At 46.0% G+C, this 25,933-nt stretch overlaps 1 protein-coding gene across 2 annotated transcripts in view; it reads left to right on the top strand.

Annotated features, from left to right (window-relative positions):
• The window catches only part of LOC118772061 (alpha-1,3-mannosyl-glycoprotein 4-beta-N-acetylglucosaminyltransferase C-like), a 112,538-nt gene that overhangs the window by 60,896 nt on the left and 25,709 nt on the right, over positions 1–25,933 (top strand). For both annotated transcript variants that reach the window (XM_036520306.1, XM_036520304.1), the window contains one exon: positions 1,338–1,421. Coding sequence is in view for 1 of the 2 variants with exons in the window: in XM_036520304.1 (XP_036376197.1) it covers positions 1,338–1,421 (84 nt within the window). In the remaining variant the exon portion in view is untranslated. The remainder of the gene's footprint in view (positions 1–1,337; positions 1,422–25,933) is intronic.

Below are 25,933 nucleotides of genomic sequence, written 5' to 3'. Positions count from 1 at the left end.
GCACAGTCAGGGAAAGTAATGCATGGTGACAGCGCTGTTCTATTGGTGTCATTAAATACAGTACATGCACTACACCAATATCACAAAACCAAAGTGCATGTAAAATTATATGGACTGGACTGTCTTATCATATATACTGAACTGGTGAGGTATGACTTATGATTTGGATTGTTTATTTGTGCATTTACATGCAATGATGGAGGTAACCGGCTTTTATTGCATCTTTTGCCATTCACGTAGTTTTGAATTGAATCAATTATTTTGACAAGGGCAAAGAAGGTAAAAAGTGTTCAAAAATGAGATATCCTCCAGTACATTTTGGAAGGTCCAAGGGAGATTTTGAGCTTTTAATGACTGTTTGTGAATGTAGAGGCTTGGAAATCAATACACAGAGCATTAACAATCTGCATCTAGAAAGTGTCAGTTTAACAAAGGGGAACTATCAAATTGTGTGGTGTACAGAAATTAACTCAATGAATAAAACTTTGATTCGCCTCTGGGTTACAGTTCAGCCTCAAGGAGCTGAGAAGAATGGAAAGGTTAGCTGAAGCGTAACTAAAAAAGGCATCATCTCCAGCTCTGGAACATGGCTGTGGTGTCTGTGCAAGGTGCGTATGCCTCTCCCTGGCTCAGACTCTGTGCCAGGCCGGCCGGAGGAGCCCGCCCTTTCCTGAGGCAGGTTCATTGCGTGAGGGGGGCTGTCCAGTGTGCAGATGGCGTGAATTTCCAGGGAAACAGCAGCGGCGGGGGGGCGTCCCGCGCAACAGAGAGGTGGGCGCGGCTGAGCCGCTCCTCTCGCTCGCCCCTCTCGCTCGCCCCTCTCGCTCGCCCCTCTCGCTCGCTCCTCTCGCTCGCCCCTCTCGCTCGCTCCTCTCGCTCGCCCCTCTCGCTCGCCCCTCTCGCTCGCCCCTCTCGCTCGCTCCTCTCGCTCGCCCCTCTCGCTCGCCCCTCTCGCTCGCCCCTCTCGCTCGCCCCTCTCGCTCGCTCCTCTCGCTCGCCCTCTCGCTCGCTCCTCTCGCTCGCCCCTCTCGCTCGCCGCGCTCCGCTGCCTCCCTGATGCGTGTTTATGGGCTCTTATTGATGGCCCGTTACGCCAGCTTTCAGTGGGGTCCGCGGACCCCCTCCGCCCCTCCATCAGCATCTGCCCGGACAAATCACTGATGTGACTGATGCACGCAGGCACTCACACCTACCGGCTGCCAAGGAATTTTCGGAGCCGCGTTCCCAACTGTCAGGGACCGGTGACGCGTCTGAGGAAGTGAACGCGCACACACACATGCTCCTGCTGGGTCCACGCAGCGCGTAATAACCGCGCCGCTTCCCTTTGTGTGTTACAGGTGCAGCGAAAGGTCATGTGTTTCTGGAGTCCCTCTACGAGCGACGGGCGCCCTTCTTCAGAGACGTCCGAATCCTGAAGACAGGTACGAGCCGCCACACGTTTTACGCGTTGGGCTCACACTGCCGCACACTTCACTTTGGGTTCTTTCCTCTCGTTGCTGATTCAAATGCAGGTGCAGTCATCTGATAGGTAACCGCAGTGTCCAAATCCATTTGGACTCAGGTTCCTCGTTGGCTTTCGCATGCAAGGGAGCCAGCTGGAGGAACTTCTCTGGCTGTTAGCATGCCAGCACGTGTGGGACTCGCAGGTCCCTCTAAATCCAATCCGCTCGGGTTGGACTGATTGCGCGTCGCCACCGGGCCGGCGCAGAGCAGTCTGTTCCTCTCCCCTCGGCTTATTGCTTTAATAAATTGCAAACCGAGTAATGAATGTCCCGCGCACGCCTTCATGGAGCCATAAAACGGCTTCACAGACTGAACTGCCATCTTTATCGCCTCCGGAATATGTAAACGCAAAGCCTGAGCTGTGAATCCGCACGTGTGAGCGCAGGCGAGGCTGGAGGTCAAACGGTCTGCGCGTAATCTCAATAAAACATTACAAGTGCGTGGGCTATTCACCTTTCACTCTATAGACAAGCACATTACAATATTATTCTTAGAGATCATTCATTTCAGCTGAGGTGTTTCCAAATGACTACAACAAAAATGACACTAAAAGATGTAAATAATCATTAATTAATAATAATCTTCAGCGGAGTCACTGGGATGTTTCAACAAAGTTCAACTTTTATCCAACCAGTGGCTTCAATCATTTGTGGAAGTGTGGTTTTATGTATACTGATTTTTTGTTCTTAACTTCCAAAGTTATCAGCTCATTATGCAAAGATGAGATCTCCCTGTCAGGACTTTGAATTAAGAGAGAAATAAATATAAACTGACCTTGTGGATTTAAATCATTTAAATTTCTTTTTGACCCAGATTTAAGGAGCGGTAGGAGCGAGGGTTTGCATACAGTTTTAAATATAGCTTCCTACTACTGACAAGAGATGTAGCAAATTTATGCAAAAGTCACAGGGCCAGACTAGACCACACTTCTCTGATGAGCTGAATTAAATGCAGGAGAGCGCCGTGGAGCCGCTCACCGGTGGCTGTGTTTTAGGGTTGGTGCATGTTTGCTCATCCTAATGGCACGCGGATGGGATGATTTAGTGGGTAGAATGAATGGGATGAGTCAGGGTAGCGGGTCTCAGTTCTGAGCTGCGCATCTGAGCAGAGTGAGAGCCTAATACACAATGGGAGACTTAAAGGCCAAGGAGATCCACCCACGTCTTTCTCACCAGCCTGCAGTGCCCTTAGGGCTCTCACTTTAGGCCCCTTCAGCCTGAACTTCATGCGCTTCAGCCTTAACCTCTGCTGTTTAAATCGAAGACAGCATTATGTGTTCAGAGGTAACTAATTCATGAATGAATGTATATGAAATGTGACAGAGTTTGCTTAAATCTGCTAACTGCTGGCAAGATTGATAGAAGTAAGAGGCTCCTCTGTGGTTCAGTTGCCCTGCAGCTGAGAGGCGTTAGATGTTGTCATGAGTTCACAAAGTGCAACTGGCGGAACACATATGTGTGTGGCGTGTTGTATACTGTCACAGTGAACTTCATTACCCATGATGCATCGGGCCAGAATATTTTCAGATATTACACTGCGTCTTGACAGATGTGTCAGCGCATTTGTTGCCAAAACCCACACAGGTCTTCGCCTGCGTGATCCCTCAAGCCTTAGAGTCATGAAATGTAGCGTCTACAGCCCAATCCTGTTCAGTTTCCATGCCTGCTGTACCAAAGAATCAGTCCTGAACATCCTGAAAAGACAGGTACCTTAATATCCTAAACGATCGCAACTGTAAGAGCCAAAAGTGGAGCATGGGAGTTTCTCACAGCAGCTCCAGCTGGTAGAATGGGACTCTGACATTGACGTATATTAAAAATTCATGCAAGCAGCTGTTCATTTTACCGGGCAGCACGAACCGCTGTTTGAGCTCTGGATTCAAAAACCCCAACACATTAAAAGCAGGTTTCAGAAGCACGGGCACACCCAGTGTGTGTCGGACATTTTCTCCTTCTTCTTTCAGCTCCAGGACTGCAGAAGCAGCGGCCTTCTGGGCATTACTTCAAAGCTTTGTGTCATATACATCTACCTGTATCTCAGCTGTACACCCTGTGTCTGTTACTGTGTACAGAAACACCATATGGCCCGGCTGCCCAGACTCAGTGCTCGGCAGCCCCTTACTGTGCTGGTTTTCCTTCTAACCCAAAACGCAATTCCCTAAGTGTCACGAGCTGTCAGCGGATCTCTCATCTGAGTTATACTTGTATGCCCTCCGAGGCTGATTTTTTTATATATGTCTAAGTGTGTGTGCGTTGATTCACAGACTTGCTGAATAACTGGATCAGTTCATGTCATGCACTCTGTGGCAAGAGCTTACATCAGGCAAACAAATGGATTTATTAAGTAAATGATAGATTGGTCAGCAGAGGAAGTCACACAAAGTACAGTAAGTACGGTAGTGTAATCTCTCCTCATCCTACAGTAGATTACCGTAGTATACCTACAATATAACACAATAATTTGCACACAAAATCTAACAATGACAGATAATATTACACCAAGTGTAAGAAACGACTGTTCTAATCACTGTCTGTGAAATGTATTTACTCCCTCAGTTTATGCTTTGCTGAAGCCTTCTGTCATGGACGCAATGAGTAATTCAGTCCAAGCTGTGAGGCCATCAGAAACAATCAAAGTAACAGAGGATGTAACTTCTGGAAATCAGAGTAATAAGCAGATGACCCCCCCCCCCCCCCTTTCCAAGTAACAGCTGCTTATGTTTTTATAATGGCGCAGCCGCTTTCTCCAGTAGCTGCTCGGCAAGCTTCGCAGCAGTTTGTCCTTAACTTTGAATAACAGATGTAAAGCGTGTTTAACAGCATTTTGTGGCCGCTTCCCTTTTATGCGGTCCTCTTTTTGAATGGCATCTGTACTCGCAGAGGAGAACTGAGGTGAGATGAATGGTATCTTCAGGTAGCCCCACTTGCAGCCAACAGCCATTGGTTGCCGTGCAGTGCACTCCAGTGGGCTGGACACTCATTGTAAGATAGGTGCTACACTATAGGACAGGTGCTCCAATGACATCATCAAGCAACATGCACATGCCTGACGAATTGAGGGGTCCCTAAAAAGTGGTGGGATGAGGAAGTCCTGGCTGACCTGACCACCCCTGTCCCCAGCAGAACCAAGGCAATGTGATCCTCCACTGCGGGGTCTCTCTTATTGTTGGCTTATGACGTGACGGGGTTTGAACCCCGGCCGTAGTACTCAGCCTGCACTCAAAGCGAACGCCTCTCCAAGTCAGCAACCCAGGAGCCTCCACGCAGTATTTGTGAATGACTGGTAGTAACCAATGAACTGGTGCAGCTGTGCCAGTCATAACCACCCATCTAAGCACTCTGTGGTTAGATGGAGTGTGCCTGTTCAACAGTGCAATTTGTCCTTCTCTCTGTAAAGTAAAACAACAAGCCTGCTCACTTTTCGTCGAGTGTGTTTGAGAATTCATCAGTCATTCCTTTGATCTCAAGAAGAAAATAAATAAATTACCTCCTTTTGCACAGCGCTTAATAAAAGGTAATGCTGTTGATTTTTTTCCCCCCTTTGGGTTGGAAAGGTCAGAGGTGCATTGAGGTAATTTTATAACTCCACAAAAGGTGTGATTCAAATCTCTGCTCAAATACAAACTGCTCAGGAGGTTAAAAGAAGTCTCGTGTGTACTTTGCAGTGACTCAAAAAGCTTAATAAATGGGGATTTTCTGCTTTGTTGCACAGACGTTGCTATAATATTTCATATTCTATTTTATATTTAGGTTTAATTTCTGAAAGCCTTGAAAATATGGCAGAAAAAGTGCCTGTCACCTGGGTGTCACAGTAGCATGTACGACCTGAGGATGATTTATTTTCGACTGAAAACCAGCAGACAAGTATTCAAAAGAGCAAAGCTTAAAGCATTAACAGAACATCTGTTTTAATTTCAGATTCACAGATATGTCTGTGTGCCAGTTATCAGAGACATGGGTTGCTTTCCTCATTGAAAACAAGAGGTTATCAGATATGAAGGTAAATGGCTCCAAAAAACTGTTGGATCACGCATCAAATATTCATCTGGGTTTCACAGAAAAAGACAAAATAACAAAAATGACAAATATGACTGTTGCACAATAATGAGCAAAGGAAACTAGTTTTAAAGCTGGCCTTAGTAACATGGCAACACTGAGCCACCGCTGACAGGAGATTTCAAGGATTTGATTCATCTCTTTATTTCATGCTTAGAATCACAGCCTCAAACAATTTCACATTTACAAAAGAGTATGTCAGAGATCAGTAATCAGTAATAGATATGCTGCACTGCTAGCGATTTCACTGAAAAAGACAGTTTACTTCTGAGGGGGAAAAGACAGGCACAAGCAAGGAATTACCTTTTCATTTTTGTTTTTGCGGTAAGCCCATAAGCGACTAATAAAACTGTGGTGATAACTGCATCTTTCATACTGACAGCGCAAGGCTCACGGACATTGTGTGACACTTTTATAACCAATGGAGAAGAAAGGAAACTTTCTGACAATTATTGGACTAATGGAGGACAATGTCACTTTTTCCTTTGATTTATCTGCCATGATGTTTTCAAACTCAGTAAGAATGTTTCCCCGTTGCTCTCAGTTGGGTTCAGCAAAGACGTAGGTTCAGATTTTATGCAGCTACAATGCGTTTTGTTCTTAAGTGACAAATTTAAGAAAGTCAAATTACTTCATGGCACATTTTTGATTAATTCCTGCAAAGACTGAGCTCAGAATGTTCTGTAGAAAACCAAACTAACATCCTCATTGCATTAGGTTACAATCATTTAGCTCCTATCAAGAGTGACTTCCACCACAATAGATTAAATTGATTTTTAAATTAAGAACAAAGCCCTTCGGGTTAGATTCTGTCTGTAGTCCTATGTCTGTTCCAAACATAAACAAATTCAAGTCAAATCGTCCACAAACACAATCTACACAATCACATCAAAATGGCTGCAGTGTCTGACTAAGGTCCATCAGACACAGAGCCAGGATCGTGCATCTGATTAAAATAAACAGCTTTTGACTCCAGTCTGAACTTAACCTGGCCTTTTTGCTGAAATCTGAGCAACAGCTTTAAGCAAGAGCTCCATTTGTCCTTGTCTTTCCCATTTCTTTTTCAGATGTTGTGCAATAAACAAGCAGAAACACTCAAAGCAAGCTTCCCTCAGCATGTCCTCAGTGTTCAAGCCCAACCTTTAACCATTATGGTCTGATTATGTAAACAGAGGCAGCAGATTTTGTGGTTTATGCTTCAGGCTTTGCCCCTCTGGCCTCTAAAATGCTGAAAAACCATTGAAGCTTTTAGCTTTGTCAATAGGTGGGTGGTCCAACGTTCAGTTGGAAAACGGAGATACGAGTGTGCCATTATGACTGGCGGATTTTAATCCTGCCAAATCTCAGAGAGAACACTACCTACTTACTCACTGTAGCAACCACCAGTGTCTTTTGTCAAAACACAGAGTAATGTATCAGTTTAGCCCTGGTGACCAATCCTTCTATGCAGGAGAAAGCTCACTATTCTCAGTAAATCTCAGGCAGAATTTTTATTTTTTACACTCGTTTCTAATGAGAAAGGCAAACATGGGGAATAATCTATCAGTCTACCGATGCATGGTGCAGTTTGTATTTTGCCAGAAGAAAAACTTTCTGCTATTAGACCTTTTGTTCTTCTTGAATGTAATCTGAGCTGTGCTAGTCCTGGGAACCCCGTGGGTACGCTTCGATTCTTTCCTGCCAATATCAGTCGATCAGCGAGGCTGATTCACGGGACAGGTTAAGCATTTCCATGTTAAGTTTAGTGCATTAGTGCAACCCAGTGACTTCTCAGCTGGGTAAAATATGGGGCTAATACAGGCTGCCTCGCCCTAGGCTTCTCTGCAGCTTCACAATATTCATCAGAAATGTTTATTTATTCCATTGCAAAATGATGTGTTTATCATTGATAGTTGCTTAATTAAAACATTTTGTTCAAACAGTATGTTCTTATTTGTCAAACGAATCAGTGATGCATGGTGTTATTCACATGGTAATTATATCATACTGTTAGGATCCCAATGTGTCCCAATAAAAAATATTTTATGAGAAAGAAAAAACCAAGAAATTTGAACTGGGATGGAGTCCATAGAACATGACCTGAGATCCCCCTGTCACCTGAATAATGCTTGAAAATATTGCATCTGACATGAAAATGATATTTTTGGGAGGCCCACCTGGTCTAGCATGTGCTTTTTTTTACCAGAGCTAAAAATGAATACATGGTAGAAATTGCAAGATATCTCAGCTGAAACTTAGAATGATTTACTCTAAATGTGGTCTTGGAATAGCAGAAATACGGGACAGCACAACGGGTGTATTTCCTGTCCTCTAGTTTATGACAGGAGTCGAGCTCATCTTTTGACTGTGGCAGGTGAAAGCACTGTGATGTTTTTTTTTGTGATATCCAGGATAAACCAGTCTATTCCACTGCTGCTCCAATTATTTCATCTCTGTCACGCATCTGCCTCGATGCCGCAAAAGCCGCGCTGCAGCCAAAGACAAGAACACCAAGCTCCCTGCCCGCCCCGGGGAATCAATCAGTCACAGCCGGGCCTGGTCTGAGTGCTCCGCAGCCCTGGAAGGCCTGAGATAGAGAGGGCGAGAGAGAGAGAGAGAGCGCAGTGCCACAGACTCAGACAGCCCCTCTGGCCCCTCTCTCTCTCTCTCTCTCCTCTCCTCTCCTCTCCCCGCCTTTGCTTCCCTCCGAGGCTGCTCAGCCTCATGGGAAATCCCAAATAGATTCTGCAGCGGTGCGTTCAAGGGGGAAACAAAGTTGCTCATGACTCTCCCAGGAAGGTTCCAGAATAGATAAACAGGACCCCAAGAAGCTGTTTGGGAAAACATTGGTGAATGTCCACAGACAAATTCAGGCGGTGGAAGAATGGAATGTTTTTGATGGTGCGCAGTAGGTAATTAGCAGGTGCTGTTTCATGATTGTTTTGGAAGCTCTCATTATGCGAGACCAGCAAATAAGGTTGCGCTTATTAGCACAGTGCCGGCACATAAATGCAGTCGGGCGTGAAGCCTGGCAATTCAAGGGTGGATCGCAGGCAAGCGATCAAACCAGGGGCGTGCTCATCCATTTACATTACATTTACTCATTTGGCAGACGATTTTATCCAAAGCGACTTACAAGCCAGGCAGAGTATAACACAAGCAAAAAAAAAAAAAACATGAGGAGTCAAGCAAAAAACCATAAGGAGCCCCCGCCCAGTGACTGCCAAAACTAATGATTAAGATCGCTCTCCGGATTCAGGACTCGCCGAGCGGGGCGGATTCGCCGGCTCGAGGGCCCTCCGACCTTGTCCCCATCCCTCCGGCTCTCCTAATTCGAGTCCTGTGAGCCGGAGCGAGTTAGAGTTCCTCGATCATCCTTGCGGGGGGGGGTTGGGGGGGGGGGGGGGGGGGTTGGGGGGGGGGGGGGGGGAGCGATCCCACGCGGCACGATTTCACTTTCCGAGCCGATGAGCCTAGCGGCGCTGCCCTCCGAGCGGGCGAGGGAAGAAAAGCGAGAGATTAATGTAGATCATCTGTCATCACCTGGCGGGCGATCAAAGCGCCGCATTGGCAGGCACCGGGATTGGCCGGGGCCGCGCACCGGCTCGGGACGGGGGGGTGTGAGGGGGCTGCGTGCACATTGTCTGTCACGCGGCACAAACGGACACATTGAAATGTCACCGGGCGCACCTCCACGTCGAAACGCTTGCTCCTGCATCAGAGAGGTGGCGGCGCGGGACCCCGGAATTCAAGTCCTTTTTTTTTTCTCTCGGGCGAGGGCCTGACTGAGGGATGTGGGGCTCCGTTTTACTCCAGCTTCTCGCTGGCTGCCTGCAAGCTTGTCATGTTCGCTCGGTCCCTTTGTTTCGGCTTTACGCTCGGAGACTTGGTGCACGTCTTCTCCTGGAAATGTTGTCCCAGAGCGAATTAGATTTGTAGGCTGGTGTTCGGGAGTTCCTGGAAAGTGAACATAACAATCTCAAAGGAGATTTTTTTTTTGTTTTCCCTCTATGATTTTCTGCAGGCGGAATTAAAAGCTTTTCTGTTAACTCAGATCACGGCCTTTTAAGGCTGTAATTAAAATTCCAGTCGTTTCAGAGTGCACTCGTACAATGGCAAAATGAGATGATGTCATGATAACAGCCTTCGGACTGAATTAGACTCTGGTGATTGGCATGCGGGTCTGTCTCACTGGCAGACGAGAACAAGATCAACTCTGAAGATCAAGATGTCATTCCGGTTCACAGTACCAGTCTGCAAGCAAATGCATTTTGACCCAGGTGCCAAGCAGTACTGACTCACAGCTTGGCATTTGTGAGCAGCTTATAAACACACACCCCCTTAAACATGTAGCTGAAATGGTATTAATAACTATGTATGAAACACACCCTCGCTGATGCCTATTGGGATTCAGACCGTGCTTCACAAAGATTGCGTTTTATAAGGGCGTGTTAAAAATATAAAGATATAACACGTGAAATACATACAGGATATCAATACTCAGAGATTACTGTGACATTAGCCCTGCGCGCAGTGTCCGCAGGGGCCGGAATAGCAGGCTCCTAGTTTCATAATCTAATGCAAATGTACCTTCTCACCTCTATCTAGAAAAAGTAATTATGAGGAAATGGCTGTGTGATTTCTCAGGTTGTTTGAGAGACGCCTGTACCTAATAAAGGTCAGAGGAATAAATATGCACTGCACCCTGGGATGAGTAAGGAGGAGCCAGTTTCCTTTTTTCATTCGGGTGGGCTCTGGGAGGAAAAGGACCAGCAATTTCACAATTTCCCTGCCTGCCTTACCCCTGCTTTCAGCATGCTTCTTATGTGACAGGCAAAGGGGCATCCAATCTCACAGCTGTAGTGCCTGGTGCTTTGTCCTTGACTTTAAGCTTTCAGTTACATGCATCTATATGGAGACAGATAGATAGACAGAAAGATATATAGAGAGATAGACAGACAGAAAAAGACAAACAGATAGATAGACAGATAGACAGAAGTGTATCTACGCATGTGTGTGTGTGTGTTTTATATGGCCTTGTCATCATCATTCTTGTTCTTATTTGTCTATGAAAAATAACAGTGCCTATAAGACCTTTGTATCTTTCCCATTAAAACACCTTTTATGAAGCAGTTGTCCCAATCTCTTTTACCTACCAACAGAGCCACGTTATATGCTTCAGTTTCACCGCGTCTTAAGTCTTCACAATCCACAAAATGAGCTGAACGCATTTCCTTGGAGATGTTAAAATAATTTTCAAAGGAGAGTTTAAAAAAAAACCCTCACCGCTGTGCCCCACAGCAAGCTGGTTCCTGCAGCCTTCATGGAAAATTGGGCTTTGCATCCATAACGGTGTGCAGCACGGTGCAGTAATTGGTCCGCGCGTGCTCGCAGCCGCCCCCTTCCAGCCTGTGACCCCGGCTGTCAGCGCAGTCAGGTCCTGTACCTGGTCAAGCACCTGCTGTTTTTCCTCAGAGGAGGGGGGGGGGGGGGCGCTTTCACCCGGCTCCCGTTTCACCTGATGTGGCCTTTAATCCGTCTGGCCCAGTCCCAAGCCAGGGCGTCCGCCTCACCGCGTTCACCTTAGAGCTCCAAGGCGTCAAACCAGCCGTATGAAGCGTTACGCAAAGAGTCAGAACCGAGCTTCTGCTGTCTTTCCTGCCGCAAAAAGCCATTCTTGTGAAGTTTAGAGTGCCTTATCTAGAGTGCTTATTTTCACTTCATGGCCATCTTGTTTTGAAGGCTTTTGACTAGCTGGACACAAAATCTTTTTGGAAGTACAGAGTAATGTAATTGCCTGATCACCAGTATGGACTGACGGAATTGTCTGATCACCAATACAGAGTTATGGAATTACCTGATCATCAATACAGAGTAATGCGAATTGCCTGATCAAAACCTGTATTAATATTCAAGTTTTTTCTGTGTTTTTGGTTTTACGGTTCGTTACTTGTTGCCAGCCGCAGTTCTCTCAAACTTATTTTAAAAGGCGGAGTTTAAAATATCCTGTTTGAAATACAAGGTCGCTCCCTGCATGTACAAATAGAAACCTGGAACAGGTAAACAGGAAGCGCATGCTGATCCCCGAGATGAAGCATAGAATCTCATGAAAGAATGCCATTCCATTTAGATAGGTTTGAATAAGTTCAGGGTTATTCTGAATGCACCGTGCGGTATACTTCTCCGCATTGTGTACTCTGGTTTATTTTGGTTTCGGGTTTTGATGTAGATAACCCGCTGTTTAATATATTCATACTTTCAGCAGTGTCAGGAGAGAGCTGCACAGGTGTGCATTTAATGTGTGTGTGTGTGTGTGTGTGTGTGTGTGAGGGAGAGAAAGAGAGAGAGCAAGAGAGGGAGGGAGAGAGAGAAAGCGAGAGGGAGAGAGATGGCAGTTCTTTTATAGTCCTTAAATGCACAAAAATCAGTCAGGGGAGCAGGAAGCTGGATGGTTTTGAAGAATTAATAAGGCTGTCTCATTAGTATGCAGCCGGTGCGGCGGGCGGCCTCTGAAAAGGAAAGTTTTTACATTGTGTTGACAGGGCCTCTGATGATCAGTGATAACGCACAGCGGCTCCCAAGCACCCGACATCTGACAACAAGGAGCCTGTCTGTCACGGCGGGCCGCTGTGATCCAGGCTAGCGGTCCCGCGCTAGCAGCTCCACCGCGGAGCAAGCCGCATCATTACCTGCCTGGAAAAGGCCGCTTCTCTGAGAAAACAAAGCCCAAGGTGTTAAGTGTTAACCCTTTTGCGTGTACGGTCACACCGGTGTGATTAGCCCTTTTGCGCATGCGGTCACACCAGTGTGATTAGAACACTAGATTGGAAAAATGCTAGATAACGTTAGTTGTAAGGAAACAGTGATTTAACGTTACAAATTTAACAGCAAATGCAGCGGTGAAAACTATGAGAAGCTTAATTACTCTAGTGAAAACATAAGGAACCACGTAACGTAACATGTGCGCTACACAGCATAAAATAAGTTGCGCGTGTGCTTGGGACGGTCCAATCAAAATCTTCCCTGGGCTTAGTCATCAAATGACAAAATTTGTTGTTGCTGTTGTTGTTGTTGTTGCTGTTGCTTTTGTTGTCAGAATACATGATGTATTGCCAGTTCTGATTTCATATTAATGTTAATGGATGATTACAGTGTAAACAAAAAAAAAATTCTTTCACAGAACTCTGCTAGCTTCCATTTTTGCACTTCCAAGATTGCAGGCGATGTTGTAATTTTACGCCGCTCTTTCTCAAAGACTAAAGCACTTGAGACTCTTCTCGGAACGAGCTCGGTGCATCAATAATGCAGCGGTACTTCGCGCGCGGGGGGGGGCGCTAACCTGCGACCCGCTTGTAATGTGTTGCCTGGAGCCATCACCGCTCCCGCGCATACATAACACCCGCCGCTCGCTCCCGCTGTCCCTGCGTCGCCTGGGATACTGAGTCCGCGGACTCCCTCCCGCAGCCGACGCAATGTCTTCACGGTGAGGAAGGAGGAGGGGATTCATCTATTCCGCAGTCAGAGAAATGTCCGCTAAGGTAGCGCTGTGTGTCCATTGTGCTGTACATAAAGCTGCTCTGAGACTCTGATATGTAATGCCACCAAGCCTACAGTGGACCATGTTATTTTGTCCACCCAGGTGTTTCTAAGGTGAATTATCTGAGCCAGCAGGAAGATGGTGATGGGCTAATTAGTCTGTGCGCTTACATGAGGGAATATCTTTGTTTTCCTTAAATCTATGGTCTCTCTAATAACTAGCTTGTACCTGTGTCTGGAAAACATGGTCATGCAGCGCCTCTAATATTGTTGACTCCTTATGTGGCTTTTTGATTGTGTTGTACTCTGCCTCACTTGTAAGTCATTTTGGATAAATGCATCTGCCAAATGAGTAAATGTAGATGTAAGTGAATAGGGCCAGTGCGAGCTAATTCCATAATATAAATATCTTAGGTTTGTCTGTATCATGGACTGTTAAGTGTACAATATGGTTTGAGGTCAGAATCAAAGGGAGTACACCACTAGCACATAATAAAGTTTCATACCTTAGGCTGCCTATGCAACAGTTAACTTTAGCACAAATATTCAGGTGCAGATAAGACAGAAGACTGATTTAGGGATTGGAAGGTATCATATTTCCACAGAAGGTGCCTGTACACGGAGTTCAGGTGTCTTAGAAGAATTACCCCTGGAAATGTTAGTCCCTCATTACTTTCTCAGACAGGGCCTGCTGCTGCCGAGATTGCGGAGCAAACAGGCTCTGGCGAGATTAGAATTCATTCCTCCTGAGGAGCCCCGAACAGCTGTCAGGCTTAAATAAGTGGGCACTGCCTGTGGGCCGCGCCAGACCCAGCTCCACCAAGCAAACATCCGCAATGGGCTCTGACAGCACGAACGTACAGGGGCCGGATATGTAAGTTAGTGACTGGTTTGCTTCAGACACAAAAATGAGACCGCGGCTGTACAGCAACCGTATTTTGATTTGGAGCGTCAGAGAGTAAGGTACTGTGGTCATGGTGTCCCCATTCAATGAAAAAATTCTAATGTGCTAATAATGCTAATATTAATGTTAATGTGAATGCTAACAATAATAATAGTAAAAAGGAGAAAAGGAAAATGGCTACAGAAAAGCAAAGCATGGACTCTTGTCTTTATGTGGCTGTGTGAACATATGCTAGCAGAGGTGAAGGTTTTCGCTGGAGGCCAGTTTAAAAAGCTGACCCAGTTCATTATTATTTGTTTGCTCGGTAGATACCCTTGTCCAGGTGACTTCCAGAGTGTACTGTCTTTTTACATGTTATCCCTGTCCCCTGCTGGACACTCACAGAGGGCACTCTCATTAAGCACTCCGCTCAAAGGCAGAGCGGCTCACTTGGGATTCAAACCCGTGAGCCTCAGATTACAAGCCCAGCTCCTCAAGCAGCCGTCCCCCCCCTCTTCCCCTTTCCCAGGCCCTGTCAGCCGGGTGGAAGTTAATGAAATGGCAGGGCTCTGACACCAGTCCGAGAGGCTCGTCAGGAGACCCCGCGCAGGTTACGAGCCGTGGTGAAAACTAAAGCAAAGTGACACTTATAAAGTGGAGCAGGGGGAGAGAAAATGAGCTTTTCCAGGGGAAGGCAGCCCCTCTGAACGGGCTGATTGACAGGCCGAGCAGTCGGAGGAGATGAAAACAGCGCGTGTCTCTTTCGAGCTGGGGCGTGGGGTCAGGATTAGAGAGTGACAGCTGTGAAGGACTAGTGGGTTCAACACCGCTTAAGACTTAATGTTATATTGACTTTCCCTCATTTTTCTATAGGGCCATTATATCTTTCGGGGGAGACTTGTTATAAGCCTTTGTGCTTTTTATTCTCTCTGTGCGTGTGGGTTTTTTTTTAGTCTGCAGGATTACTTATTTTTATACTTGCCAACACAATGTGATTTAGCACTGAAGCGACATGATCTATTTTTTGCAAAGTCTTAGGCCTATTCAGCTTAGTGCATTTAGTATGTGATTGTTAAAAAAACATTGTCATTTTTGCTTTATGGGGCCTTAAAAATACAATTTCTTGTTGCAAAGAAGATGTCACGTGATTTGGCAAGGCACTAAATTGAGTCCTGCGGAACACGGGGAACATGCAAATACAGCCAAGCCGCCATCTTGACTGCCTTCACGGGCGTATCCCATAAATCTTTGCCACCAGCAGGGCAAAGAATCTTGTCTCAATGGTTGAGTCTAACAGAAAAATTTCCTTTTATTTTAATAGAATGTCAGACACTGTATGAGGTCACGAAATGTTCAGTAATTAGCACAAGCTAAACCACTGCTGAGACAGCAAGACATGTCAAAACTTTCTCCTACATGTTTAAAATAATACAAAAAAAAACATTTTTGTTCAGAATGTTCTGTTCTTGAAAAGTATATATGTTACACATACCACCTGTTCAGGTGCAGAGTTATTCCCTCTCAGAGTGCATATGCTTAAGCACAGTGGAGGGAAGGGGGGTGTGACACACTCCAAGCGCCTCAGACTTCAGGCACCAGTGGGTTTCTTCCCATTAGCTGCCATTGGCTTTGTGGTCCTAGTGGCACAGAATGTCAGAGGCGTGACTTTTTCAGCGGGGGCTGAGAGCTAATTACGACCCCTTCCAACTTGTGACTGATATGCCCGCAATTCTGGTGACCAGCACTTCAGCCACACACGGCTAACTGAAGTTGCGGGGGGAAACTGCTTCACAGAACAGTCCGCTCAGAATAGAATTACATTCATCACTCTGTGGCTGATCATACGCCACATGAAATTCTCCTACATGCAGGCTAAAATTTTTTGGCAGATCTTTCCACTCTATTTTTTAAAATGTAATCTGTATACATTACAATATTCTCATTTAGCAGTCGCTCTCACCCAGAGCGACTTACATATGTTACAATTTTTGCATGTTGTCCATTTACGCAGCTGTATATTTACTGAGGCAACTGTGGGTTAAGTACCTTGCCAAAGGGTGCAACAGCAGTGTCCTAGCAGGGAATCAAACTGGCAACTTTTTGGTTACAAGCCCTGTGCCTTACCACTATGCTACACTGCCCACAGTATGCCCCTTGCTTGCGTTTCTCCTCCACTGTGCAATGAAGGAATAAACCAAATGAAACAGAACTAGAGAGGATGTGCCCTGCGTCAACCTCGGAGGCCAGCAGTGAGTGTGGTCTCGCTCCGAGTGGCAGTAAGCCGATACATTTCGCAGAGTTCTTCAGGGCCGCGAGAGCACCCGTCTCCCTAACACCCTCAGCGGGGTGCCAACGTATGGGGAGCTAATTCCGGAAATCCACTCAAATTATTTTCGAGTGTTAATTGTGTTGGGATTGCATGTGTGACTCATCGCCAAATGGATATGGCAGATCAAAAAAAAAAAAAGAACTGACCGTTTTTAGACTTTGGATTTTTCAAATAAACAACTCCTACGCTGCTGTCACAAAGCAAGCTGTTGTCACACAGATCTTTGTCAGAGCGACTTGGCCCTTTAAAAATATTACTATGTGTCTATGTGACTACATGTTATGCATATCTAAAACAAATACATCTGCTGCTGGTCTACATGTAATTCTAGTGTTACAAAACCATTCCTACTACTGCAACTATAGCTGCCATTGGTAGTATTTTTTTTAATAAATGAATGGGGTTATGGGGATTTAGCAATTCATAGAGAGTTATTCATTTGGCCAGTCATGCATACAGTGTGTGTGCCTTCGGCGTGAAATGCACAAAGCCTGGGGATCCTAGATGCAGGAATTACAGCAAAGCACATTTGCTGGCTTCGATGATATCCTTCATATCTATTATTCATGACCTCATGGCTGTATGTCCAGTGTGTGTCATTTGCTAACAGATTGGACTCTCTTTAATGCAGTACATCTGAATGGCTCTTTGACCGCAGTGCAGTTTGCCTTTAACTCTGACAAAGGGATGTTATTTACTTATTTAAGCATTATAAGTCCCACTAACTAAAATGTCTGAAATCCTGTGTTAGTAACAAGCTAAGTAAAACCTGCTTAAATATGTTGTTCAAAGTGAGGCGCGAACTACATTGCAGTGAAATTGAGGGTAGCATCATCTTTATGGCATACAGTAACTAGTACGGACAGTCAGCAGTTTGCAAAGCAGTTTGCAGCCCTACTGGTAGCCAACAGTTGGACCCATATCTTAAACTCCTGCATGAATTATTAAGCCAGATATTATTGCATCTACCTTTGTAAGGGCATGAATAACCTTAACTTAATATGGTATAAACAACACTGTTAGCTGCCACAGTATAACATGCAGTCTGGGAAAAAAAAAACCGTAATGCAATTGGAAGTGTTATTGTGCATTAATCTCAAACGAGCCAAGCCTGAAAGCACTGCCGCTCCCTTTTAGAACAGTCACGCATTCCCAAAGTTGTTTATTTCGGCCATAAATCACTGTGCGCTCGCCGCTCCCCGATAGCATCTGACTCTCCCCTGGCAACATTACACCGTTCCTGATAGTGTCAAACAAACAGGTCAGGGACCAAGTGCAGGTATTAATGGGAGGTGTGGATCATTCACGCTCTGCGCTTTCTGCTCCAGCTCGGCTTCTGTGCCAGGGGCTCGGTGGCCCGGCTTACCAGTGACGTGTCTGGCTCACCCTGTTCGGCCAGCCTGCTGTTCCTCTGGTGACGACGTGTGCTTGGCGGAGATAAGCGCGCTCGGCGCGGCTTTACTCGCAGGAAGACGGGCTGTTAGGTACCTGCTTATCCGTTATGAAATGTGAAATGCATACCCCGGGGCCGGCTGAGAGGGTGCTCCGCCCCCCGTGTTTTTGATTGCTCTGCCTTTGCGCATACATTATCTCAGCTCAGAGCGCGAGCGGTCAGGCCTGACACATCACCGGTAAGCAGGTACATAAATCTGCCAGAGCCCCCACAATGAACGCTCTTGTTTGCTGAGGATGTGGGGCTGGTGTGTGTTCTCTGGGATTTTTTTTTGTTTTGCTAAGACATAGAGGAGATCTTGAGTAGCTCAGGTATGTAGCCGCACACCTTGAGTATAGGGTGAGCTCTATGGCCTGGGCTCGATCCCAGTCCTGTCATTAGCCCACAATGGCCCAACCCAGTTGCCCATTTGGTTAGCCCAACCAAATGGCCAATTTGTTAAGTCAGGGATGGGGTGGGTAGGTTGGCCAGGGCTTCATCACCTCACTGCCTTCAGGCATCCTGTGATTCATCAGACATCTGGGAGATGCTTGGATTACATAAGCAGAGTAGCACCTGCCCTCCAATGAGCACCCACTCCATTGTAATGTGCTGACTGACTTGCAGTCTGAAAAACAGCGGCCGGATGCGTACAGGTATGTTGGAGGATTGCATTTGTCTGGAGGGTGATTCCAAAAAAAGGGTAGCATGAAGGAGGAAGAGTGAGTAAAAACGGGGAGAGCTACAGAGCTGATTGCTTAACGCTGAGGTATTTCTTTGTCGCAGTGCATTTCGACTGAAGAGATACTCAGACTGCATTTGTATTCACACCGTAAAGATGCAGAGCCCGAGTCTGTTTAAAAACGATACCAGGAATTCTATGCTGTTTTGGCCTTGAGTCATAAATTTGAACAAGTGATGTTTTTCTGTTCTCGCACAGCCTCATGCTTTGACAGTCACTGCACATAATGAAAAATACTGTACGAGAATATAAAAAATGTAATGCTCAGATGTGTTACTCTAGGCAGAGGTCAATGCGCCGCAGTGGTTACATTGAATATCCTCTAACTCTCCCACGGGGCACTTTTGTCTGTAGTGCAAATTCCCCCTTGTGTAAACAGCAGTATTTTTGTGTCATTTTATGACAGGAGAAAGAGCTCTTCCAAACATGAAACAAAGAGCATTAGAAGCCTATGATGTGTGCTGTCTCCTCAAGCAGCTGAACAGCCTTGCTCTCCGGAGCTGGCCTGCCGCTTCCATGCTGTGTTGCTGTACTTACAGCCAGACAGGAATGAATGAGTTTTCATCCTCAGATTTGTCCAATGAGAGGCGGAGCCGAGTGAGTTTGTGCACATATCCAGTATGAGAGGAAGCAGAGACTGCTTTTATTTAATGGGACATACTGTATATGCAGAATCAAAGGATTTTACCAACTATTCCATTGGTTAAACTGCTCTGTCTACCTGTTCACATGAGCCTCTGTTCTCAAATACTCTCATACAGTCAATACCTTTTATTATTGTCACGACCATCATAACAGCTACTGTTACTACAAATTTTACCCCTACTACTAACAGTAATAACAATGAGCAGTAATTTATTTACTCATTTAGTAGTATACTTATTAGTAGCACAACTACTGAAAAGGCAACCCAGAGCTGTACTTCATTCCCTGGAACCATGAAAATAATGTGCAAAACGGCATTATCCATCATGCAAAGTCTGGTCTGGGCTTAAACGCAGCCATTTAAAAGAGCAATTAAATTCAAACAGCCTCACGCCTGCGAAGCAATTAACCTTCGGTAAAAAAAAAAAAAAAACCACGGCTCTTTAGAGGCTGATGACATAGGCAGACCCAGAGGAGACATATTCTTTTTAACGGCCCACACTTACAGGCAGCTAAAGGTGAAATTGCACAGTCACGGCAATGGCCCCATTTTCACACAACATAGTGAGGCATAAACGTTAACAAGCTTGCTGATATTATCAGTGCGTTTCTCCTTCCCTTGCATATTAATCTACTGAACCGAACTGTGCCGAGGGTCAGACCACCTTTGCAGGGAAGCACCAGTGATGCCCTTCTAGATTAAAAAAAAGAAAAATCCTAAAAAAGGATAGATGGGGACAGACCGACTTTTAGCACGACATAGTCGGGCATAAATGTTAACAGGATCACTGATATTATCACCGCTTTTCTCGTTCCCTTGCAAATTAATTTATTGAACTGAACTGCGCAGAGGGTCAGACCACCTTTGTAGGGAAGCACTCATGATGCCCTTCTAGAATAAAAAAGAGAAAACCTAGTAAAGGACAGAGGGACAGAAAGATGGGGACAGACAGGCAGAAAGTGGCAGCCTTATTAGGGCAGTATAAAAACAGCAGGAAGAGGACAGGGCTGCAGGTGTCACACGCAATGACTCAGTGAACAGAGTCCCCCCGGGTGCCTTTGATGTAGCCTAAAAGCACCGTCGTCTGCAAAAACATTATAGGTGCCATCACCTCGGTTGCCATGGCACCTGACATCATCCCCCCCCCCCGCCCCCAACCTTGTACACTGCATCTTGTCCTCCTGTCACTTGAAGTTACCCACCCGACACATTTCCCTGGCGGGGTGTGTGACGTCACCTCTACCGTGCCACTTAGCCACTTAATTCCCTGTCTTAGTGTATAGTACAGTCCGATGTGAGATAAGGCAGTCAAACAGGAATCTATCCACTTATTACACAGTGGCTCTGACTGTGCAGCATTACAGAGCAGTGTTAGCATCTCTCTCTTTAAAACGTGCTGTTATTCGAAACTAAGTCCCCACTCATGGGCCATGTTCATCCTGTTGAATAACACGTCCATAAATTCAGCGCGGCAGCACTCATTGTCATGCATGTGGCATAATGAATTACCGATATTGTGCTTCGGGTCATTTTTGACTTGTCACAAGAGGGTTGTTTGTCACTCACAATGTGACCCAGACTCGCTGGACGACTCCCAATTTCTCCCCTCCCCGAACGCCACCGACATAAATTTTATAAATTTTCCTTCAAGCCAGTCCCCCGCAATATCATTTTCCCCAGCCTGGCAGCGGCGAACGCAATAATGCAAAATTGATTATGTTTGCTGTGGAAGCGGGGGAGAGGTCTGAATGTGTTTTTCTCTTCCCCTGCTTTGTTGGAGAAATGAGTCCTGTGTGCCGGTGTTGACAGACGTGTCTGGCGACTGTAGAGAGCGGAGATGAAAGCCGCTCGGCTCCTCCAATGGGGCTCCCGATTGGATGACAGCTTACGGCGAGCGCCCCCTAAACGGAATTCCCAGAGCGCTGCTTTGTTTGTCCTCCTTTTCCTTTAAAAGTCCCCCCCTCCCCCCTCACACACATTCTCACTCTCACTGTCTGTCTCTCTCTCACACACACATTCTCACTCTCACTGTCTGTCTCTCTCTCACACACATTCTCACTCTCACTGTCTGTCTCTCTCTCACACACATTCTCACTCTCACTGTCTGTCTCTCTCTCTCACACACATTCTCACTCTCACTGTCTGTCTCTCTCTCTCACACACATTCTCACTCACTGTCTGTCTCTCTCTCTCACACACATTCTCACTCACTGTCTGTCTCTCTCTCTCACACACATTCTCACTCACTGTCTGTCTCTCTCTCTCACACACATTCTCACTCTCACTGTCTGTCTCTCTCTCACTCTCTTTCTCTCTCTCATACTCTCACACACTCTCTCTCACACACTCTCACTCTCTGTCTCTGTCTCATGCTCTTTCTCTCTTACTCTCACTCACTGTCTCTCTGTCTCATACTCTCTCTCACACACGCTCTCTCTGTCTCTGTCTCTCTCTCACTCTCTTTCTCTCTCTCACACTCTCACTCTCTGTCTCTCTCTTACGCTCTTTCTCTCTCTCCCTCACTCTCACTCTGTCTCTCTTTCTCTCACTCTCTCTCCACTCCTGCCAGTGGGAGTGCTTCAGAGCCTGGAGTGTCGTACGCAGCACCGGGGCCTTGAAAGTAGCCACTGAGATCTCCAGAAGACCAACCTGGTGATCAATAATGCATGCTGGGAGACATTCAGCAAACTCAATCCGCAGCTTAGCTGTAAACCGGGCGGGAAGCTTATTACGAGTATTGATATGATATTGAGTTTTTTAACGTCCTGTCTGCCGTTCACACGAATATGGTGCTGAAAAAAAATCAGTCCCTCCCTTGCATATCCATCCTTGCAAAGAAATATTGAGTTGAAAAACTCGCAAGCCCCATTTGTTTCAGCTGATCTCAACAGGAAAATCAGATCGGAGGAGTGTGAATAAATAGCCTTTCCTTACAGGTGGCGCTTGTTCCACATCATAATTTAAATGTAAATTTTGATGGAGCAGAGACACGGGACTGCTGCTCGCCTTAGGTCCTTTGACAGCTCTATTAGATAAAACATCTATGTTTTCTTTTCATCTGGGAACGTCTCCACAAAAGCGCCCATCACGGGTTAGGAAAATCACACTGTCAAAATCACCTGTCAGATGACACATTCTAGTGTAACCCTACATTTTCGGTACCACACGTCATATGAAATATAATGGATCACATAATTTGTCACTGTAATTTTAAACTTTTTATAGAATGTCTTAATCATATAAATGCCCTTTTGACACCAGAAGAGAAAATTTACTGATTTCTTATTAAAAAATTAGGACCTATAAATTAGAACCTATTAATTATCCTTTGCAAAATACTTAATTCACACAGATATTTTTCATGTGTGGACCATGAAAACAAGTTTTTCAGGACTAGTCCCAGTCCTAGCTCTAGGACTGCCTCAGTCAGGGCAATGATCAGTTAAATCAGGCTGTAAAGTTATGGTATGGAATGAATGAGTCAGGACCAGGGCTGTTTCCCAGACACACCACATTGTTTAAGTAGCTATATGAAGATATTACAGATGATTCTAGTTCAGAGAAAAGATGCATTCTCAGGAAAATCAACCTTTGGCAAGGTGCAGTACCATCACCTAATACACAAATATTTGCGTGTGCCTACTGGAGGATTTACACTGAAAGAAACCTGTCAATATGTAGTGTCTTGTCTTGTATATGAACAGGAATTTACTTATTATTATTCATTTCAAATTACAATAATTTATTATTCACTGTAGTTCATTACGTAGTTTATTATGTAACTATATAATAATGCTGTAAAACACACTTTTATGTTCCATTTTCATGTTAGTAGAGTTGTGTTCAGCCCTGTACCAGTGCCAAAAGACTACGGTACACTGGTAAATTGTATATTTTTAAAACACTTTCACAAATTTGGTAGCCACTGACATAAATGCAAAATAAAATGACTGTAAAGATCTGAAAGCAACGTAACGCTTGAAAAGGTATTATTTGCTTGAACGGCTCACTCAAAAGTTAAGGTCAAAGCGCTCTCGCAGTTAGATTGAATTCCCCCCCTCAAAGAGATGCCGAGCCAAAAACGTGCTTGCTGAGTTTGCACTGAGCCTACCATGGAGGAGATAACAAAGAGGGGCGCTCGAAACTCTGTGCTGTGTGGAAGTGTCGTCTGCGGCTGCCGCTCCCTCAAGGGAACGCAGCCCGGCCAGGAGGTAGCACAATCCAGCCCCTCTCTCTCCAATTATTGAGCTCAGTGCTGGGGATTCTTCCATCTCCTCTGCTGAACCCGCAATCGCAGGCATGACTCCTTCGACCTCCAGCCCCGGCTCTCAGACTGCAGCCCCCCCCCCCCCCCCCCGTTAACTAGCGCCAGACCGGGCTGCTGTTACCGCCCGCTCGTTTGTCCTTGTTAATATGTATTCATTTCAACATTTGCAGCGCCACTAATTAAGCCAAGGTCAAGGCAGCACGGAGAATGGGAAACGTATCACGCTGGAGCCCCTGCGAGGAGGGTTTTTAAAATTCCTCTAATTTCCCCAACATCGCTCTTAAACTTCTGTGTGGGATAAGCGCACAAAGGGATGTTTTGTTGCTAAGTAATAGCCTAATTTACTCTGAGACAGGAGTAATCCATATTTAGCAGGGTAAGTAGAGGTAATAAGAAAGAACTGATGCCATGCAATAATTGTCAGTGGTGTATCCTTTGTGACTGTGCAGTGGGATTCGCTGTCAGACTGACCTCAGAACACCTTTAATAGCTTGCTGGTTGGAAATGGGTTTATGGTTTAACCTCGTAAGGATGGGGCTTCATCTTGTCGGTTAAGAGGTTCTCCTTACGGCTAGGGAGCTGAGTGCTGGAGACTCCTTTTGCGTCCTGCTTTGTTTTTCTGGGAAGACGTGCAGACAAACACATTGCTCCCACTAACATATCGCATGGTCCCCTGCTTCACGGCTGGGACTGGTGCCGCCGCCTGCGTGGCGGGGGAGGGCTCCTGGCTGATCTCAGAACAGCGTGGGGCCGCCTCGGCCCTGACGCTCGCAGGCTTTCATTAGCGTTCGCCATCTGCGAGGAGGAGGTGGCTTCATCTGACTCCTCTTCTCTCGTCTCCTCGGCAGGCCCGGAACGAGCGCCATACCCCCTCCTCCCAACTCCTCTGCTGCCTACCGGCTCTGCGGGCGCCATTCTGCAAACCCCCGGGTTTTAGGCGCGCCCGGGTTCCGTGTTCCTGCGTCCACAGGCAGTCCGCGGGCCTGCGGCCCGCTCACGCAACTCTCTCACTAATAAACCTGACATGATGCTGGAAGACGTTTGCATGTTTCAACATCATCTCTATTGATTTGCTTGGCAGACGCCTTTATTCAAAGTGACGTACGGTACACACTCCCCATTTATACAGCTGGATATTTCCAAGTGCAATGAGCAAACCTCTAATGTGACTGCAGCTGAATAACCCTAATCCTGCATCTGTTTAACTTACTCACTTAAAGCCCAGCTGTTCACCATGCCAGCTTCAACTTTAAACCTAATCCAAGTAGTCACTGCACTCACAACCCCAACTGTATGGCTCGTATTATAATGATTGTTTAGTTAATAAATGTCAAAGGTCAAGAGCCTCCTTTAATAGGGGACAAACTTATGATTATAGTGGTTGGTTTTATCATGATTAATATCAGTTATTCTTTTGGTCAGACAGACAACACATTGGATGTGACTGCAGGGTAACTTGCACCTAGAAAGGCAACAAGTACTTGAGGCAGCAATGAGGGAAACAACTCGGATCTGTAAGGTTTTTTGGAAAGCATAATGAAGCTCAGCGACTCCACTTATTGAATCCTGTGCTGGGGCAGTCAACCAAGATAGTCCCTGCTACGTTCACTCCACAAGGGGTCATTTTAATTAGGAAAAGGTGGGGAGCAAAAACGTATTAAACCAACCCAAACATTCAACGTGAAGTGTGTCCAAAAATCTGTCCTAGCATTACACCAAACTTAAAACCATTTGTATAACTATGAAATGGTCTACTCAGAGCAGTTATGAAATTCTTCCTTGCCATGTTAAAATAGTTAGCATAATTAGTGTATTTGCACTTAATGTAGTCTAATGCAATTCAGATGTTTCCAGGTGACTAAAGGGGGACTGTGTGGAGGAATATCTCTACCCCAATCTAACTTTCACAGTTCAAAACTGTGTGTCTGATCGATAGCAGCCGAGTTCTCTGAAATCATTTACTGCTCGGTTTAAAAAATGAAAAAAGAGAAGACGGGCACTGACCTTCACAACCAGACTGCAGGGTTGAAGTCGAAGGTTTTAAAGAAATCGAAACATCTGCTCGGTCAGTCGAACGGCGGTTGGTAGAGCCCGGCATTAAGCCGGCCCAGCCCCGCCGCACAAGTTTCGAAGGTTGCCAGCTTGCCTGGGAAACAAAGGGCGACCGCTTTCGCTCCGCTCCCTGTTTCTGCCTCGGCCGCCTGCACGCGTAGATCACCTAAAGGGGGATTCCCTCTTAGCTGATAAGCAGGACTTACTGTGTGTCTGGGAAGCTGGGGATTTGGAGAACGGGCGCCGAGCGAATTCCGCTCGGAACCGGAGCCCCTGCGGTTTGGATCTCACGGCTCAGCTTTGACGCGCTGCGATGTCCTCGTGTCTCGAAACAGGATTCCAGGGCTGATGTCTCTTTTTGGCCAGTGGTCATTTTTTTGACCATTAGTTCCTACCGGAACAGGTTACTGAAACACAGGCAAGCACTGGAGTTTTCCCTGATCAGCTCCAGGTGAGACGCCCCCCCCCCCCCCCTCCCCCCAGCTTCAAACCTCTCCTTCTTTACGAGC

This window comes from Megalops cyprinoides, chromosome 25 (assembly GCF_013368585.1).
Source record: "Megalops cyprinoides isolate fMegCyp1 chromosome 25, fMegCyp1.pri, whole genome shotgun sequence".
Taxonomy (NCBI): domain Eukaryota; kingdom Metazoa; phylum Chordata; class Actinopteri; order Elopiformes; family Megalopidae; genus Megalops; species Megalops cyprinoides.
This window is presented reverse-complemented; position numbering and strand designations above follow the sequence as displayed.